The sequence below is a fragment of the Coregonus lavaretus genome, assembly GCF_964263955.1.
Source record: "Coregonus lavaretus genome assembly, chromosome: 19".
Classification (NCBI taxonomy): domain Eukaryota; kingdom Metazoa; phylum Chordata; class Actinopteri; order Salmoniformes; family Salmonidae; genus Coregonus; species Coregonus lavaretus.
Genome location: NC_140006.1, coordinates 32,791,571 through 32,812,271, shown reverse-complemented (window position 1 = coordinate 32,812,271; position 20,701 = coordinate 32,791,571). Strand labels below are relative to the sequence as shown.

Sequence of the window (20,701 nt, the reverse complement as noted above, 5' to 3'; positions counted from 1 at the left end):
GAACACCGAGCTCTTCTATCTTGTTTTTTTGGAGAGTGCAGCATGGTTGAAGTGTTTCTATTGATGATAAAAATGGGGGGAAAGGCGGAGAAGCAGCAGCAACGGACGTGGTATGTTTGCTGATCAGCTGACATCAAATGTATGTGGCCGACTATGGAGACGCTGAATGGAGTTCTGAGCGAATGTGGTCTTTTCCTCTTTTTTTTTTCACTTCCAGTTTACCTCAGTACTAGGACCTGTGTGAGGACAGAGAAACAAAATGGAGGACTGATTGTGACCTTTGACCATGGCTACTGGGGGAGGGAAAGAGGTAGGTGGGGGTGGGGGGGGGTCTTCTGTATGCTTCTTTAAACCCATCCTTTCACTTCCAACCCCAGTAGTCAACCCTGACTGAGATTCTGCATCTTTTACCTCTCTTGTACTTACATGATGAACTGTTGGGTGCTTTCTCTCTCGAGACCCCTGTGGTATGTGTAAAGAAACCCCTAACTAGAGGAAACTTAATGACAAGATCACCATTTAAAACTTGAAAGCTACAGAAAACAACTTGATGAAATAGAATAAATGACAGAAATGATCTGAAAGCTTTTTCTACTCTTAAGTAGAATCACATTTCAGGAGCGTTCTATACATATATATATTACACTTTTTTTTGTTGTCTGGTTTATTTTTCAGAAATAATAAAAATAAATTGCTGATGTACGGTAAACTTTAAAATGCCATGTATCTTTTTCCAACAAAAGTGGCAGATTGACCAGATGCAGGAAGGGCTACTTTAGGTGTTCCATTGATTCGTTTTATTGGAATTTTGTAAATATATTTTCCTCTACTTTATTATTTAAGGAATAACTGCTTCTTTTTGCATCGGAAACTGGAAAAGATGAGGAAACAGAACATTGCAAATAAAATACCTGAGTGGAGTTTGTGGAAGAAATAGTGTTTGTATGGTCACTAGTATACTTATTTTGCTTCTCTAGGTTAGCCTGTGTGAAGGATTGTACATGCCCACTAGGTGTAGCAGTTACGTATAGGCTTGAAATGTCTAGCAGAGAGCCACCTCAGGGGTTTATCAAAGGCTCAAGCACTCCATTATTGACAGAAAATACTAAATCTGTTTTTTGCATGGGTAGCTTTCTCATTCCCTGTGGGAATAACAGGGATGACTGTTGCATCAGGTGGTGCACATGTTGGGACTTGGGAAATGTAGGTCAATCAACCATCGGGTTTAAAGGTTTGCAGTTGGTTATGATAATGGTAGCCTATAATGATTAATAGCCTAATTTAGTCTCCAATTACAGTGCATTCGGAAAGTATTGCGGGAAAAAAAACTATTTAATCCATTTTAGAAAAAGGCTGTAATGTAACAAAATGTGGGGGGAAAATCAAGGGGTCTGAATACTTTACAAATGTACTGTAGATGTCGACTAGGTAGCCTACATTGACAGACGACCGACTTACCACAAGTAATAGTAGGCAACAACAAAACATTTGCAAGAAGTTATCAATGGGGGGAACAGAATTGGTTATGACAACGCTTGCGTCGATGACGCCTGCCAACATCAGAGCGAACCATTTTGACAGAGTGCGTATACTTGAAGTGTGAAAGCTGGACGTTTTTCACAACAAGACAGTGTTTTAGTACCGGGGGAACAAAACCGCACAGGGCACCATATTAGCGTCTGTTGATGGGATTTGAGACAAGCGCATTGTGATCATGTGCGACGCTCGACGGTGCCACCACCTCCATTCGGTTTACAGGCAGTGGCGATTTTAGCATTTAAATCTTGGTGGGGCAAAACATTTTTTTTTTTTTTTTTTTTAAGGATGAATGCAAAGCCACAACACTAAACAATACATTAATTGCACTAGGCCTATAACGGTGACAAACGGTACCAACAAACTGTTAGGGCCTACATAAAGCTCCCAACAGTCCCAACACCTGCTATACCTGGCTATCAGCCGAGCCTTGTCTGGCAGCGAAACAGTTCATTCAAACTCATTTACTGCCCTTTAAAAATAAAACATGGCTGACTTGCTTAAACAAATGTGGTTTCTACTGACAATTAAGATGTACAAACTATGGCATAAGGGGACGACGAGCGGATAAGAGGCAATACGTAATTTCGATTAAGACAATGAACGAGCGAGGAGGGATGTAGTCAATAACTATTTGTTCTGCACTTTTGAAATGTACAGCGACAGAATTCAGAACATGGACCGTTCTTACAGTGTTCTCCCTGCACACCAAGTTAGAAACGTAGGATAAATAAAGGGGGCATATAAGCAGACAATGAAAGCTCTTACAATATTTGATGATGACATTTCTCTAAAACAGGCTGTAGGCTAAATGTACACCATCAAGTCAGAACAGTAGGCTAAGTTATAAGGTGAAAAGGGAGCAAATTATTAGGGTGAGGCACATGGGCTACTAACAGCTTAGTACACAACATACACTTAGTATTACTTTCTTAGCTACAGTATACATATCTCCCTGGCATATTACATAATTTATGCAGCAGCATACAAAACATTTTTGGACTGACCTTGTGCTGTGCTCACTTGAACAGGAAGGTGGCGTGGCGGTCCTTCTTGTGGGCTCTAGAAAGAGGCCCGAAATTCCGACTTGGAATTCCGAGTTGGATGACCTGTCAAAATTATTTTTCGTATTTTCCTAGTCGAGCTAGTTTTATCCGAATTCCCAGTTGTCTTGAACTCACTGAAGTCTGAGATTTCAGAGTTTCCAGTTGTTTTGAATGTGGCAGAAGTCATGCTGGATTGACAGCATGGCCAATGTATTCAAACTATTCTGGCCCGTGGCATTACCCTCTTTTTCGTGATATCCAATTGGTAGTTAAGATCTTGTCTCATCGCTGCAATTCCCCTACGGACTCGGCGAAGGTCGAGAGCCAAGCCGCATTGCTTCTTGACACACTGCTCGCTTAACCTGGAAGCCAGCCGCACCAATGTGTAGGAGGAAACCCTGTCGAATTGTGCACCTTCCCATGGGTCTCCCGGTCACGGCCGGCCTTTACACAGCCTTGGATCAAACCCGGGGTCTGCAGGGGCGCCTTAGCACTCATTGTTGAATTTGCGATTTCCAACTTGTGTAATGTTTATGTCCAATGGCCGATGAGCTCCAATAAGTTTTATCTATAATTTTGCTTCATATGACAAGGATTGAAAATGATTTTCCAGTAGATTGCCAACTTGATGCATGATGTTGACTGCTTGTCTAGCTTGCTAGCTAAGATTTTGAAAGTATGATGTTGACTAGATCAGTTCAATCAAAGCTACGGTAGATATAACATGATTTGACTTCATTTTATCTGTGGCCAATGACCTTGAGCCTTATTGGATGGGCACTTCTAATCTAAATCTATGGCAGCACCAAAGGGGCTTGAATTTTCGAGCTCCACCTGTAGATTTTGCTGTGAAGTAGTGTCCCTATGAGTGATTGTTGAATAGGTCATTTTGACAGTAAACCTCCAAGTCATTCATAAACCTTTTTAATTTCCAAAAGTACTAGGAAACTAAGTTTTTGTTTCTTGGGATTCAGGAATGTGACTGAAAAAGAAAAAAATACTGATTGAAAGTACAAGGGGATATCAGACCCTGGTTCAATTCCAGGCTGTATCACAATCCGGCCTTGGTTGGGAGTCCCATACGGCGGCGCACAATTGGCCCAGCGTGGTCCGGGTTTGGCCGGGGTAGGCCGTCATTGTAAATAAGAATTTGTTCTTAACTGACTTGCCTAGTTAAATAAAAATATAAGTGAACAAATGCCATGGTCAAGGCTACTATGCCGCCAGTGCAATGAGTGGAGCTTACTCAGGTGTTCAAAGCCATATCAGACCGAGAGCCTAATGCTCCTTAGGTAGTTCTTTATGAGTTTTAGTTTAGAAAACGATCTCTCCGCAGAAGCGACAGTTACAGGGATGGTAAAAGCAGCTTGATTGCCATAGCAACGTCAGGGAAACTGGGCATAAGGGAGTTGTGCTTCAAATACAGCAGTTCTGTAACATATTTAATTGAGCCTCTCATTCTCTTTAACTGCCGGCCTCAACATGTTACGGAAAGAGATTAACTGCATAGGAAGCTCTGGGGACAGGTCGTCTGGATACTGGACAGGCAATAAATTGGCAGACGCAAATAGATTATCATCTTTAGCAGACAACAGTTCTTGAGGGCTTGAACAAAAAAAGCTGTCTGCAATTTCGTTCAAACTGGTGAACAGGCGTTTGAGTTGTGTGGTTGCAATATCAACAGTTCCTTATCTCTGGTATATCTTGGCATGAATCATTCAAGACTTAGTTTAAATTGTGTGCAGCGCAATAGACATAATTCACAATGTCTCAGGAAAGTCTGGCCTGGCAATACTCAGTATAGAAAACAGTCGGACCACAACCTGGACCTACAGGCCGTGGTGAAAACATTTGCACACAAAAAGGAGGACTTTAGCACACCAGGGGAGTCTCAAGTTGAATTTAACTTGATTTAATTGAATTTTCCTACAATGTTGCAGCCCATTTGTGTAGGCTATTAGCCAGACAAAACCCGCTAAGTTTAACAATAAATAGTGACTGAATTTATGCTCAAGCCAACTACCCTTTCCCTCATAGGCTATTTGATATGTCATTTTTATAAAACGTTTATACATAGCAGCTAAATACCGAATATAGCTATAGATGGTACACTGCGTAATGAAACAATCCCTAGTAAGCTACTGTTTTGAGGGTGGACTGACTATTATTTGGTTTTACGCACAACTTTCTATTCAAGCTGGGAGAGAGCGCGAGGACGAATTATGTCATGCAGGTTCAGGTAGCCTATATAGAACAGTTGTTGATATATATATAAAAGCGGATTAGTATGCTGTTGTATCGAAAAAGTATTTGACAATCTGCAATGTTGAATTTCCAACTGTAATTACTGAAAAAGTAATTACATTATTTCCACCAGCCAGCAGACTAAAAATGGCAGCATTGCTACACCGTGTATAGCTTCATGAAATGTTAGGTTTAACCTGAGAAGATGACAACCAAATAGGCCTAGCAATAAACATGTATCCATTAGCTAAAGCAAAGCTATGCCCTGGCACCACAGAAAGCCTCTCATCGATTCGATATACATGCAGCCGCATCGATGTCGCAATTTTAGCACCATGGACAGCGATCGGTATTCTATACTTTTCTTTAATTGTGTTTTTAGGAAGGGGAGAGGGGAAACACCTTGTCATGCTCTGCAAACATCAAAGCAGTCACTCGCTCCTGTAGGTTCATGCTCTAGTCTACAACATCATTAAGATTACGAACCTACCTCACACAGGAAGCGGCGCAGGTCCTAATCCAGGCGCTGGTCATCTCCCGTCTGGACTACTGCAACTCGCTGTTGGCTGAGCTCCCCACTTGTGCCATCAAACCCCTGCAACTCATCCAGAACGCTGCAGCCCGCCTGGTGTTCAACCTTCCCAAGTTCTCCCATGTCACCCCGCTCCTCCGCACACTCCAATGGCTTCCAGTCGAAGCTGGCATCCACTACAAGAGAATGGTACATGTCTGCGGAGCAGCAAGAGGAACTGCCCCTCCCTACCTTCAGGCTATGCTCAAACCCTACACGCCAACCCGAGCACTTCGTTCTGCCACCTCTGGTCTCTTGACTCTCCCAAGCCCTACGGGAGGGCAGCATCTCCCCTCAGCCCAGTCCAAGCTCTTCTCTGTCCTGGCACACCAATGGTGGAACCAGCTTCCGAACCGTCATGACACTCAGAGAAGTGGGTTTTCACTGGAGCTGTCCGGGTGCTGAAAAGGCGCGTGGGAGGTCGCATATTGCCATCCTTTGCTGCTTCTCTCTCTATGCCAAGTAGACCTTATGGCTCATGTTTATCCAAGATTATAGTTCATCTCTTCTATAGAGAGGCTACAGCACCAATCAACATGGGCAACCATGTCTGTTGTATTAGGTTATTTGTTTGAATGCTCCATTTCATCCTTTTGGCTATATTCTATAAATGGCATATGTTCTATACTGAACAAAAATATAAACACAACATGTAAAGTGTTGGTCCCATGTTTCATGAGCTGAAATAAAAGATCCCAGACATTTTCCAAACGCACAAAAAGCTTATTTCTCTCAACTTTTGGCCAAAAATGTGTTTACATCCCTGTTAGTGACCATTTCTCCTTTGCCAAGATAATCCATCCACCTGACAGGTGTGGCATATCAAGAAGCTGATTAAACAGCATGATCATTACACAGGTGCATCTTGTGCTGGGGACAATAAAAGGCCACTCTAAAATGTGCAGTTTTGTCACACATAACAATGCCACAGATGTCTTATGTTTTGAGGGAGCGTGCAATTGGCATGCTGACTGCAAGAATGTCAACCAGAGCTGTTGCCAGAGAATTGAATGTTTATTTCTCTACCTTAAGCTGTCATTTTAGAGAATTTGGCAGTACGTCCAACCGGCCTCACAACCACAGACCACATGTAACCACGCCAGCCCAGGACCTCCACATCAGGCTTCTCCGCTTGCAGGATCGTCTGAGACCAGCCACGTGGACAGCTGATAAAACTGAAGAGTTTCTGTCTGTAATAAAGCCCTTTTGTTAGGAACAAATATTCTGATTGGCTGGGCCTGGCTCCCAGTGGGTTGGCCTGGCTCCCAAGTGGGTTGGCCTAGGCCCTCCCAAGCCCACCCATGGCTGTGCCCCTGCCCAACCATGTGAAATCCGTAGATTAGTGCCTAATGAATTTATTTCAATTGATTAATTTCTTATATGAACTGTAACTCAGTAAAATCGTTGACATTGTGGCATGATGCGTTTATATTTTTGTTCAGTATAAATGGCTGTGGTTCTAAATGTATGTGCTCTATGTAGGCCTATAGGCTTTTAGCCTATGGTCTATATTTTTCTCTCTTTCCATAGGCCCAACACACACGCACACACAGGTCATGGCCATGGTGGTCGTGGTCCACTTTGCATTTCACCCAGAAATCGTCAGCATGGACGTCATTATACAATGCATGGTCTCCATAGTGGCAGCTTTTCTGTTAGCGGTATAAGCGCCAATCTGTTTGGTATTAGCGTGGTCATGTCATGCACATGTAGCCTACATCAGGACCGACTGATTTCCAGCCAATTCCTAGTCCCGTTCATGATAGGTATTCTTTGTCTAATAGGGCCTATCCCTGGACACTGACCTAGTGAAGCACACGTAGCCTGCATCTCTATTTTAATGAGGACCGTAGCCTTTCACAGTAGGATGAGCAAATAGGGTTCTTGAGCTGCTTATGCAGCAGTAGCCTTTTGATTTCGCCTCGGCTATATGTTTGTCTGGTCTCGTGGACGCCCACCGTTGAACCATTTGAGCCAAATGGTTTCACCGGCTTACCGTAGATTTGGCATCGGTCGTGGCCATAGTCGTTAGTGGCGTTAACTCGCAGATACAATCTATGGGGTTGGTTCATGCGTTTGGCGCTGATACTGTATGTCTTCTCTTCATGTCAAAGATGCTGTTAACTTCTCGGTGGGGAGAAAGAGGGGGGCGACAGCGAGAGAAGGTAGGGTGGAGCTGTCCTATGCACATGTCTTCTGTTTACACACTGGTGTTCGGAGACAGATAGCTAATTAGCACAGGTAGTCCAATTTGGCTTCTGCGCTGTAACATGGAAATATGGCCGTTTGGGAACCCCTAACCCTATAAAGGTGTGTATCAATTTATCCTTTTATTTAAAAAATTTTTTTTTAATAATTTGTCGCTGATATGATAGATAAGGTCCTTGTACTTCCAAAAATGTACCACAAGCGATGCGTGTTAATGTTCAGACTGAGCGTTGCGGCTCTTAACAAAACTCCCCCCTACAGAAGATGCCTTCATCCAATGGCTCTTATGTCTAATGGAATGGAACTGAGAGTTATTATCAACGGCTAGACCTGCACCATCACGTGCTCTGGGGAGCTGTCAAGTGTCCAGATGCTGAAACTCACGCAGGATTGTCTCTGTTTTTTTCGCTATTCACACATCGATTTCATAATATCTAACTGGGCTCTGAGCAACATTTGAGGCCGATTGCCCACCACACCAATATTGAAAACACTCAAGCGCTGTGGTGTTACTGACATACTGAGCATGACTGCTTTTTTTCCAGGTTAAATTTGAGGACTCTGAAATGATCTCAAAGTCAAGAAAAGCGTCAGACTCAAGAAAGGCAGTCAGCATCCATGAGATTGCTGTTCTGGCCAGATCCTTCTTAAATGATAACGGTCAGAAAGACACACACATAGACCATCTATCTAACCCAGGCCTCCTACTTTTCTCTCTCCAGACGATGAAGGACCATGTGACCAAGCCAACATCCCTGCAGGGTGGCAGGGTCGTCCATCTCATAGAGTGGAAGGGTTGGCCCAAACCCACCGACCCCCCTCCACACACTACAACTCCTACTGCCACCTCACGGAGGGAGAACAGGAAGCTAGCTTCGCCGCAGGTGTGTGTCCCTCTGCCAGCTCAGCTAGTGAAGTAGAGCTGGTGTCAGGTGATACAGACCAATGAATAGTAATTGAATGTTGTCCTCTTTTAATATATTTTATCTCATCTAGTTTATATTTTTAGAGTGATGTTTACACCTTGGTGTTGTTTCTATTGTCCAACAAATTCTGTGATCAATTTGTTTTTAGTCAATAGCTCAGAAAGGATCTTAGCAGAAATGTGTCCAAGGCAGTTTAATTTTTGGTATTTATTTTACCCTTATTTTACCAGGTAAGTTGACTGAGAACACATTCTAATTTACAGCATTGACCTGGGGAATAGTAAGGGGGATGAATGAGCCAATTGGAAGCTGGGGATGATTAGGTAGCCATGATGGTATGAGGGCCAGATTGGGACTTTAGCCTGAACACCAGGGTTAACACCCCTACTCTTACGATAAGTGCCATGGGATCTTTAGTGACCACAGAGTCAGGACACCTGTTTAACATCCATCTGAAATACGGCACCATACACAGGGCAATGTCCCCAATCACTGCCCTGGGGCATTGGGATATTTTTTTAGACCAGAGGAAAGAGTGCCTCCTACACCACTTCCAGCAGCATCTGGTATTCCATCCAGGGACCGACCAGGACCAACCCTGCTTAGCTTCAGAGGAAAGCCAGCAGTGGGATGCAGGGTGGTACGCTGCTGGCAGTGGGCTAATTCACTCTGTGGATTTTAGAATCATTAGCATATGATTTGTGGGTCAATTGGGTCAAATGTAAAGCGGACCACCACTATGTGTTTGTGTGCGTACGTACGTACCTGCATACAGTGAGGGAAAAAAGTATTTGATCCCATGCTGATTTTGTACGTTTGCCCACTGACAAAGAAATGATCAGTCTATAATTTTAATGGTAGGTTTATTTGAACAGTGAGAGACAGAATAATGTTCTAAATTGATTTGCACACATAGTGGTGGTCCGCTTTACATGAGGGAAATAAGTATTTGACCTCTCTGCAAAACATGACTTAGTACGTTTCTTGTAGTTGGCCACCATGTTTGCACACATCTCAGGAGGGATTTTGTCCCACTCCTCTTTGCAGATCTTCTCCAAGTCCCATTTTCTATGGGATTAAGGTCTGGAGACTGGCTAGGCCACTCCAGGACCTTAATGTGCTTCTTCTTGAGCCACTCCTTTGTTGCCTTGGCCGTGTGTTTTGGGTAATTGTCATGCTGGAATAGCCATCCACAATCCATTTTCAATGCCCTGGCTGAGGGAAGGAGGTTGTCATCCAAGATTTGACGGTACATGGCCCCGTCCATCGTCCCTTTGATGCGGTGAAGTTGTCCTGTCCCCTTAGCAGAAAAACACCCCCAAAGCATAATGTTTCCACCTCCATGTTTGACGGTGGGGATGGTGTTCTTGGGGTCATAGGCAGCATTCCTCCTCCTCCAAACACGGCGAGTTGAGTTGATGCCAAAGAGCTCGATTTTGGTCTCTTCTGACCACAACACTTTCACCCAGTTCTCCTCTGAATCATTCAGATGTTCATTGGCAAACTTCAGACGGGCATGTACAGTGGGGGAAAAAAGTATTTAGTCAGCCACCAATTGTGCAAGTTCTCCCACTTAAAAAGATGAGAGAGGCCTGTAATTTTCATCATAGGTACACGTCAACTATGACAGACAAAATCCAGAAAATCACATTGTAGGATTTTTTTATGAATTTATTTGCAAATTATGGTGGAAAATAAGTATTTGGTCACCTACAAACAAGCAAGATTTCTGGCTCTCACAGAACTGTAACTTCTTCTTTAAGAGGCTCCTCTGTCCTCCACTCATTACCTGTATTAATGGCACCTGTTTGAACTTGTTATCATTATAAAAGACACCTGTCCACAACCTCAAACAGTCACACTCCAAACTCCACTATGGCCAAGACCAAAGAGCTGTCAAAGGACACCTGAAACAAAATTGTAGACCTGCACCAGGCTGGGAAGACTGAATCTGCAATAGGTAAGCAGCTTGGTTTGAAGAAATCAACTGTGGGAGCAATTATTAGGAAATGGAAGACATACAAGACCACTGATAATCTCCCTCGATCTGGGGCTCCACGCAAGATCTCACCCCGTGGGGTCAAAATGATCACAAGAACGGTGAGCAAAAATCCCAGAACCACACGGGGGGACCTAGTGAATGACCTGCAGAGAGCTGGGACCAAAGTAACAAAGCCTACCATCAGTAACACACTACGCCGCCAGGGACTCAAATCCTGCAGTGCCAGACGTGTCCCCCTGCTTAAGCCAGTACATGTCCAGGCCCGTCTGAAGTTTGCTAGAGTGCATTTGGATGATCCAGAAGAGGATTGGGAGAATGTCATATGGTCAGATGAAACCAAAATATAACTTTTTGGTAAAAACTCAACTCGTCGTGTTTGGAGGACAAAGAATGCTGAGTTGCATCCAAAGAACACCATACCTACTGTGAAGCATGGGGTGGAAACATCATGCTTTGGGGCTGTTTTTCTGCAAAGGGACCAGGACGACTGATCCGTGTAAAGGAAAGAATTAATGGGGCCATGTATCGTGAGATTTTGAGTGAAAACCTCCTTCCATCAGCAAGGGCATTGAAGATGAAACGTGGCTGGGTCTTTCAGCATGACAATGATCCCAAACACACCGCCCGGGCAACGAAGGAGTGGCTTCATAAGAAGCATTTCAAGGTCCTGGAGTGGCCTAGCCAGTCTCCAGATCTCAACCCCATAGAAAATCTTTGGAGGGAGTTGAAAGTCTGTGTTGCCCAGCGACAGCCCCAAAACATCACTACTCTAGAGGAGATCTGCATGGAGGAATGGGCCAAAATACCAGCAACAGTGTGTGAAAACCTTGTGAAGACTTACAGAAAACGTTTGACCTGTGTCATTGCCAACAAAGGGTATATAACAAAGTATTGAGAAACTTTTGTTATTGACCAAATACTTATTTTCCACCATAATTTGCAAATAAATTCATTAAAAATCCTACAATGTGATTTTCTGGATTTTTTTTTCTCATTTTGTCTGTCATAGTTGACGTGTACCTATGATGAAAATTACAGGCCTCTCATCTTTTTAAGTGGGAGAACTTGCACAATTGGTGGCTGACTAAATACTTATTTTCCCCACTGTATATGTGCTTTCTTGAGCAGGGGGACGTTGCGGGCGCTGCAGGATTTCAGTCCTTCATGGCATAGTGTGTTACCAATTGTTTTCTTGGTGACAATGGTCCCAGCTGCCTTGAGATCATTGACAAGATCCTCCTGTGTAGTTCTGGGCTGATTCCTCACCGTTCTCATGATCATTGCAACTCCACAAGGTGAGATCTTGCATGGAGCCCCAGGCCGAGGGAGATTGTCAGTTCTTTTGTGTTTCTTCCATTTGCGAATAATCGCACCAACTGTTGTCACCTTCTCACCAAGCTGCTTGGCGATGGTCTTGTAGCCCATTCCAGCCTTGTGTAGGTCTACATTCTTGTCCCTGACATCCTTGGAGAGCTCTTTGGTCTTGGCCATGGTGGAGAGTTTGGAATCTGATTGATTGATTGCTTCTGTGGACAGGTGTCTTTTATACAGGTAACAAACTGAGATTAGGAGCACTCCCTTTAAGAGTGTGTTACCTGTATAAAAGACACCTGGGAGCCAGAAATCTTTCTGATTGAGAGGGGGTCAAATACTTATTTCCCTCATTAAAATGCAAATCAATTTATAACATTTTTGACATGCGTTTTTCTGAATTTTGTTGTTATTCTGTCTCTCACTGTTCAAATAAACCTACCATTAAAATTATAGACTGATCATTTCTTAGTCAGTGGGCAAACGTATAAAATCAGCAGGGGATCAAATACTTTTTTCCCTCACTGTACGTGTGTGTCCTGACCCCCCTCTCTCATCCCTACACCTGCCCCATAGCTCCTCTCTAACCCCTGCATGTCACAGCTCAGATCTGTGCCCCACCCCCTCCTGCTGTCACCTAGGCGATGGCGGCCTGTCCTATGAGAGCCCAACAGATGGTAGCCAATTAGAGACTGTCACTTCACTGTCCCCATAGTGATACAGCCTCTCTCCTGTTCACTCCCTAACTATCTCTGAGGCTACTGTCTGTCACTCTTTCCTGTGCTTGGTGTGTTTGATAACCACCTGTAAGGTTTGTGTGTGTGTGTTTTTCTGACAAGTGTGTGTTCTTCTCCAGGAGTGGCAGAGCAGTTTGCTATCGCTGAAGCAAAGCTGAAATCCTGGGCCTCTGTGGATGATGACGAGGAAGAAGATGACGAAGAGTTCCTCCAGAACAACAAAACACACTCTACCCATAGCTCAGGTAAACACATGCATACAGTAAACATCACCCAATATTGCGTACCTTTGTCATACTCATTGTGTGTGCCACCTAGACTGTGCTATGCCCCAAAATCTCTCTCTTCTTTTTTTCCCTCCTCCGTTACTCACCCTCTCCTCATCCACCCATCTCTCTCTCCTCATCCATCTCCAGGTGTTCTGACTCTTTGCTTCTCCCTCAGACACCGCAGCGTCCAAGCACGAGCCCCGAGTGCTATTCCAGGCTGAGACTGACAGCTTCGAAGTTCTAGCAGCAACAGCCTGCACTGTGATAGGCCCACATCTCAGAACGACCCGCCCACTCCAGAGAGTGACCGGGCTAGCCCACAGAGGGGGAACTAGTGGATGGTGAGGATCAGCCTGTACCACTGCAAGTCTGTATCGTCCACAAGTCTGACTGGAGGCCGAGAATCAGAAGCAGTAGGTATGACTCCTGCTATTCAACCTCTCTTGGAGAGGAGGAAGAGGATAGGAGTGTGTTTCAGGAGGGTAGAGAGAGGCACTCCTGCCAGAGAAGCTTGTTCTCCGACAGAGGCTCGTCAGGCGTGGCTTCGTTCGATGAAGAAGATGAGAAGGAGGTGGAGGAAAAAGAGGGGGAGGAGGAGAGGAAGAGAGAGCATTTAAATGTGATGTGTTGTTTTGTCTTGTAGGTGTACCCCTTGGATAGTCTGTCTACTCTTAGTTACAGTGTCTTCTGAAGTTACTCACATCCCTTGACTTATTCCACATTTTGTGTTACAGCCTGAATTTAAAATTGATTAAATATAGATTGTCACTGGCCTACACACAATACCCCATAATGTCAAAGTGGAATTATGTTTTTAGAATCTTTTTACAAATTAATTAAAAATGAAAAGCTGAAATGTCTTGAATCAGTAAGTATTCAATCCCTTTGTTATGGCAAGGAGTACGAATCTGCTTAACAAGTCACATAAGTTGCATGGACTCACTCTGTGTGCAATAATAGTGTTTAACATGATTTTTGAATGACTACTTAATCTCTGTACCCCACACATACAGATAATTGTAAGGTCCCTCAGTCGAGCAGTGAATTTCAAAAGCAGATTCAACCAGAAAGACCAGGGAGGTTTTCCATTGCCCCGCAAAGAAGGGCACCTATTGGTAGATGGGTAAAAATATAAAAGCAGACATTGAATATCCCTTTGAATATGGTGAAGTTATTAATTACACTTTCGATGGTGTATCAACACCCAGTCACTACCAAGATACAGGTGTCCATTTAATCCATTTTGAATTCAGGCTGTAACACAACAAAATGTGGAATAAGTCAAGGGGTATGAATACTTTCTGAAGACACTATGTCAATCAATCAATCCAATTGATTTATAAAGCCAGTTTTACATCAGCAGATGTCACAAAGTGCTATACAGAAACCCAGCCTAAAACACCAAACAGCAAGTAATGCAGATGTAGAAGCACGGTGGCTAGGAAAAACTCCCTAGAAAGGCAGAAACCTAGAGAGGAACCAGGCTCTGAGGGGTGGCCCTTCTGGCTGTGCCGGGTGGAGATTATAACAGTACATGGCCATTAAGTCCAGATTTTTCTCCAAGATGTTCAAACGTTCATAGATGACCAGCAGGGTCAAATAATAATCACAGTGGTTGTAGAGGTTGCAACAGGTCAGTACATCAGGAGTAAATGTCACTTGGCTTTTCATAGCCGGGCATTTATAGGTTGAAATAGCAGGTGTGGTAGAGAGAGAGTTGAAAACAGCAGGTCTGGGACAAGGTAGCATGTCCTATGAACAGGTCAGGGTTCCATAGCCGCAGGTAGAAGAGTTGAAACAGGAGCAGCAGCACAACCAGGTGGACTGGGGACAGCAAGGAGTGATCAGGCCAGATAGTCCTGAGGCATGGACCTAGGACTCAGGTCCTCCGGGAGGGGAGGGACAGAGGGAGAACTTAGTGATGTATAGCCTTTACCCATCTTCCTTCCATTCTTCCTTCTTTATTTCCTTCCTACAATCCTTCCTTCCTTTTGTCTCAGCTCTTGTCTCCCCGCTTCCCCTACCCTGTACCTTTCTTCTCTTTGTCTCTGCGTTTTCTCTTACTGCTCCCACTTTCTCGCCATTTCTGCTGATGTTACTCTGTATTGGAGAGTTGAAACTGGATTACTGAGTACCGTGTTGTTCAAACTGAGAAAAGTTTTGTACATTTCTGTGTAGATTTATGTTCTTATTTCATTGGTTTTCTATGGATTGTTCGTGTTGTTGGACCATGCTGTGAAGTCATGTAATGGGTTTGTCCTGGACAAATAAACATGATTTAAAAAATATGATTTTCACTCTTTGATCATTTTACTCATCTCTGGTAGGAGACAAGAAGGAGGAGAAATTGCCCAACACAAGCACGCACACCACACACACAGAACAGAGTTTTGAAAAACAGATTTGCATCTCAAAGTTTTTGTTGAAATTTAATCCATTACTGATGTACAAAAAACAAATGGTCATGTTCTCTGAAAAATAACAATGGCCGTTCATCTCAAATGCATATTCTCCTATGCCCTAACCCTATACACAACAGGGTGTGCTTAGATTTCCTATGTCCAACGCATATACAGGCCAGGGCAATATAAAGGGAGAAACGGCAGACTTATTGCTTAACTAGATGCGCTGTTAATTAGCTTATACACTCTCTACATTAAACTCTTTTACATTATATTTTATATGGCGAGCACTACTTCACATTCTATCTGCATACAAAAGTAAGACAACTTATTGCACAACTGATTTTTTTAAAAGACGGAAATGAACCAAAGTTGTGATGCAATGGTTTTACATAGAATTGAAATATATTATGGCTCAAAACTGTCAATGGCGTTATTGAAGTGATTAATGATTTAACATCCGTCTTGAATGAACCCATTTTATAATGAGACAGTGGAGAACAGTCACACACACTTTCTCTACAACAGACAGTTGTTTAATTTTCTATCGAGGCTTTTATTGCTTGTCTGTGGACTTGGGAGAGTTATGACTGTGCTTCTAAGTTGGTAGTACTTATTTCTAAAATGGTTTTGAGGCCAGGAAGACTGTATAAATAATGTTCAGTGTGTGTGTGTGTGCTATGTCTTAGGGATAATATTGTGTATGTTGGTTAACAAATATGTATTACTATGTGTCAGTGTGTATGTGTGTGCGTGCTTAACTTCTATGTATTCTGAGTTTCACTGTTGTCATTAACACTAAAATCATTCCAGAGACATGTTTAACACTCAGTACAGTAGATGTGTGAATAATCGTTACCAATCGCAAGAAATGTAATGATACAAAATGTACTGTGACCAAAACACCCTGTTACAAGAAACTCTCTCTCTAACATCCGCCCTACTACCTTAATGCCAGACAAGGCTACTTGTACTTTGAGTTAAATGCATGTTAATTACAATGTGCTTCACAAATGTTCTTAACCCTGTGGGGTGCCATTTTATGACTGAGCGATGTCAATGCGTTGGTCTTTTCTCAGCTGCCTTTGGGTAGTTACTTATAATTTCATCAAAAATATCCCTTTTCCGTCCCACTTTAAAGTCCCCACCTCAGATATGAATGTAGCTACCATGTAAATACAGCACATAGATTTTATAGGCCACTGAATCTAAAGTGGGACCCTCCTTTCTCTTTCCTCTCTCTCCTTTGCTTTATCCCTCTATCTTGTCATGTTGTTCCTTCTGATCTGCTCTCTCTCTCTCACACACACACTCACTTACTCTCACTCAGTCTCACTTAATCTCACTCTCACTCACTCACTCATTCATTCATTCATTCATTCATTCATTCATTCATTCATTCATTCACTCACTCACTCACTCATTTGGGTGAAAGTAGAAGTGTCAGCACCAGATGGGTGCATGGGCAAGGTTCCACCAATTCACACATTCACGCATACACATACACCCCAAAACACTCTCTTAAAGAATCATGTTGTCACATTCATTCACTTATTCTATCACTCACACAGGAATACAAGCTCATTCACACCAACACACACACACGCACACGCACACACACCAGCTTGAAGATTGAGGTGAAAATGACCTGTAAGGTTATAGAAACCTCAACGAACCATGAATCATCTCCTAATTTTCCGTCACCCCTTCTGTCATTCTGATTGGTCCTCAGTGCGGGTGGGACTTCGCTCACACTGCAGTTCTGATTGGTCCATTTGCTGTATGTTCTCGGGCAGGGTTCCATGTTCCTTCGCCGTCTCCGATTGGCAAATCTCAGGGAGGTGGGGGGGGTCAAAATCACAGGCCAGCTCTGATTCGTCAGTGTGGGAAGGGCTGCACTCTAAGATAAACTCTTCTGTTTGGTCCTCTGTTAGTGAGAGGCATTCCTGAATAACCAATTCCGATGGCGGGTCCGTATTGTCAGCGGGGCTGGTTTCAAACTCCAAATCTGATTGGTCCTGTGTGAAGTGGACAGGACTCTCCTCATACATATCGTCCAATTGGTCCTCCATGTCAGGCGGGGTGGGTTCCTGTGGTAACGAGAGGCCTCTGTGGCGGTTCCAAAGCTTGTGTAGCTCTGTCACCTCCGAAACACTGGTGGTGTTGTTGCCGCTGTCACGGAAACTGGCCAGTGGGGGGCGAACTTTCACCCCTGTCACAGTCACTGAGCCTTCTATGGCCTTGCGAAGCTAGACGTTGGACAGAGAGAGGAGAGGGAGAGATGGAGGAATAAAATAGGGAGCAAGGATGGAACATTATGGAGTCACTTTGGAGTAAACAACGTGGTGATTCATATTACAGATCTCCAAACTCACAGGGTTGTTGCCAAGGCAACCTCAATCTGCAGCAATTTCTGTAATGAGCAAATTGATTAGCCTGAGATTACTGCTGATCCATTAAGCGCAATATTGTCCTTAGGACTGATCTAAGGTGATGGCAATATTCAAACACAATCACAGCCAAAGTAAACAGGAAGGTTTCCTGTGATGTGCTTGTGGGGATTTTAAGATGAACTGCCCTAAATCACTCATAGCATGATGACATCAGTGTTGAAAATACAAACTACACAAACTACATGACATCACAGTGACATCAGAGTTCTAGTGCACGGGAACACCCACCTCCCTGAGGGAGACCACTCCCACCAGTCGTCCAATACTGGTCACATAGGCATGGTCCAGCCCCAGCAGAGAGAATATGGTGTGAGTCTGAAGAAAAAGAATGAGAGAGAGGGTAGAGGACTGCAGTCAAGAGAGCAGATCAGAAGGAACAACATGACAAGATAGAGGGATAAAGCAAAGGAGAGAGAGGAAAGAGAAAGGAGGGTCCCACTTTAGGTTCAGTGGCCTATAAAATCTATGTGCTGTATTTACATGGTAGCTACATTGACATGGGGGAGATGGAGACAAAGAGAAAATGAGAGAGAGCGTGGGTAGAAAGAACGATAGATGACATCCATTAAAATGTAATTGAGAACAAATTGTCTATTAAAACAATCACACAGTCTAGTGCAGAGCCTTGGTCTAGTGGAGCTGCGTGCCATCACATTTCTGTCACCAACACCATCAATTTAAAGGGATGTCATCAAGGGCAGAGGGAAGAGAACATCATGTTTTAGGGATGGAACTCAGCCATTGTCTGCACTTGTTGCATGGTTACATTTTTAGATTTGAGTCATTTAGCAGACACTCTTATCCAGTGGATTCAATGACACTTAAGCATTACAAGTAAAGCGTTCCTCCAAAATAACAGATGACAGCTAGGTTGGTTGTGCAGATTGACAAGGGACAGGTTGATTGACAGGTGAACTGATGATGACACACCTTGTGCAGAGACGTCCGCTCCACCAGCTGAAAAGGGGCAGGGTCAATCTTGCAGTTGTTGAAATCCACTGGCTCGTCCAACTGTTGCTCCTCCCACTCCGCTATCTGTGGGAGGGGATTCAGAACTCTCAACCAATGAGGGTGTTAGATTAACTTCGCCGGGCGCCCGTGTTGGTGTGTTTTGCACCGGATGAAATTTGTTTACATTCGATTTGGAACCCGTGTTGCCTGCCGGGCGTGAGCCATTGTGCCCCACTCTGTCCGATGGCGAAGCCGGCTCAAAACAAAAGTGACATGATTAAGCACGTGTAGTATTTTGTAGGATTCTGTGTTTTCCCATGCTAAAGGGATTGCTTTAGATAAAAAAATGCTTTATCTGCCTTCCCAATGAAAATTTGTTAGAGAATTCTAACATTTATTTTATGGAAAAGAGATGTTGTACGATTCTGGACGATGCACCATGCTGCCTTGCTGACAAAATCCCTCAATGATGACCGTCTAACAACTCTTACAACACTTACACCAATCACTGCATTTTTAAGTTATTGACTGACATGACAGTTAACCAATTAGAGTTCAGTCTTACTTCGTTTGTGGTCATGTCATCCTCTACTTCAGGAGACTCCTGAAAACAAAGAGAGACAGTAGTTACACCCCATAGAGGTAGATAGAGGACTCTAGTGCCCCAAAGCCAGTTTTAACATGGGCAGCGCCATTGAGGACTTTCACCATTTTTAAGTAGTCAACTGGGTGGGACTTCCTTAAGGAAGAATTCCATCCAGGTCCTCAGGAGGGATCAGCCAATGAATTGTACTTGTGAGCAAACATTCCTTAACTGCAGGAGGCAGTAAATCACAAACCTTGGCTTTATACCTGTTCAAACAACACACTCCAGGTAGCATTATGCACCCTTTCAGTTTGTTTACCAACTATGATGTACTGTTTTGTCTTTTGTTTTATTTGTAATATAAGTGCCTTAATTTGTTTGGACCCCAGGAAGAGTAGCTGCTGCCTTGGCAACAGCTAATGGGGATCCCTAATAAATACTAAATAAAAACATATAGAAGTAGTAGAAGAAGAAAATGGACTACTTCAAAATAGAGAGCAATAGTAATGGCATCTTTTTGTGGGCACTAACGGAGGCTAACTCCGCCATGGCTCGTTGGCCAAAGCCTATGGGGAAATTAATGTGTTTTTTAAAATAAATGCCGGAAATAACGGCATGTTAACTGACTGATATTATCTCATAGAACAAAACGTATAAGATCTCCTAAGCCTGTGTTAACCTCAGACCTTATTTTCGGCGTATATTCCCCCCCAAAAACATTATTTCCCCATTAATTTCCCCCATTGGAATGGCCAACGGTAGAAAATACTAATTTCCGTTTTTTAGAACTACAAGCTGGTGAGCTCTATGGAGATGACTTCAATTGCACTGCCCATGCTCTCACAGACGCCATAATGGGACAGATATAATATTGCATCCTCTAACTATATCTATGTTACCCGGCACATGCACACATATTCAATATTTCCTTAATTAACATACCACCACTGCATAGGAGAATGAAAGACTAACACATAACCACATTCAGAAGTGCATGCTTCTGCCCCTGTAACTACTCACTGTAAATAATCAGATGAATCACTAAAATGACTCCGGTTTCAACTCAGGTTTGGTCAACTTTGCCTTCTTCTCTCCTTTTTTCCCTCGCTTTCTCTCCTTTCCTACATCAGTCTCTCCCTTCATTACTCATTCCCTCGCTCCCACAAGTGCTATTAGCTACAGTATATTTTGGGTTGGTAGAAGTACCCAAAATGATTTTGGTTGGTCTCTTGCTCAATGCTAGGTCGCTAGGCAACGGTTACTTAGCAACTGTCTCTAAGGAGGGTGGCAGTCTTACCGTCGCCATGGAGATCCTGACGCGTTTGGGCCCCCTGCTTTCAGGAGCCTCCGGCTCTGCCAGGCTCTTATAGGAAGAGAATAACAAACACATCGTTAGCACAATGTTAGGATAAAGTTAACACAACGTTAGCACAACCTAAAAAACAACGTTACAGCAACG

At 43.5% G+C, this 20,701-nt stretch overlaps 1 protein-coding gene and 1 pseudogene across 2 annotated transcripts in view; one reads left to right on the top strand and one right to left on the bottom strand.

Annotated features, from left to right (window-relative positions):
• Positions 1-286: 286 nt before the first annotated feature.
• Positions 287-13,493, top strand: LOC311146270 (annotated as a pseudogene). Its single transcript has 5 exons — positions 287-310; positions 8,328-8,489; positions 12,701-12,826; positions 13,026-13,111; positions 13,305-13,493. The product of its transcript is annotated as an uncharacterized misc_RNA (transcript).
• A 3,413-nt stretch (positions 13,494-16,906) lies between these two features.
• The window catches only part of LOC311146712 (chloride channel protein 2-like), a gene marked incomplete at its 5' end in the record, with an annotated part of 57,229 nt that continues 53,434 nt past the window's right edge, over positions 16,907-20,701 (bottom strand). The window contains 5 exons of the mRNA XM_084183265.1: positions 16,907-17,501; positions 17,934-18,020; positions 18,636-18,740; positions 19,222-19,260; positions 20,540-20,605. Of these exons, the coding sequence (XP_084039391.1) occupies positions 16,965-17,501; positions 17,934-18,020; positions 18,636-18,740; positions 19,222-19,260; positions 20,540-20,605 (834 nt within the window). The 3' untranslated portion in view covers positions 16,907-16,964. The remainder of the gene's footprint in view (positions 17,502-17,933; positions 18,021-18,635; positions 18,741-19,221; positions 19,261-20,539; positions 20,606-20,701) is intronic.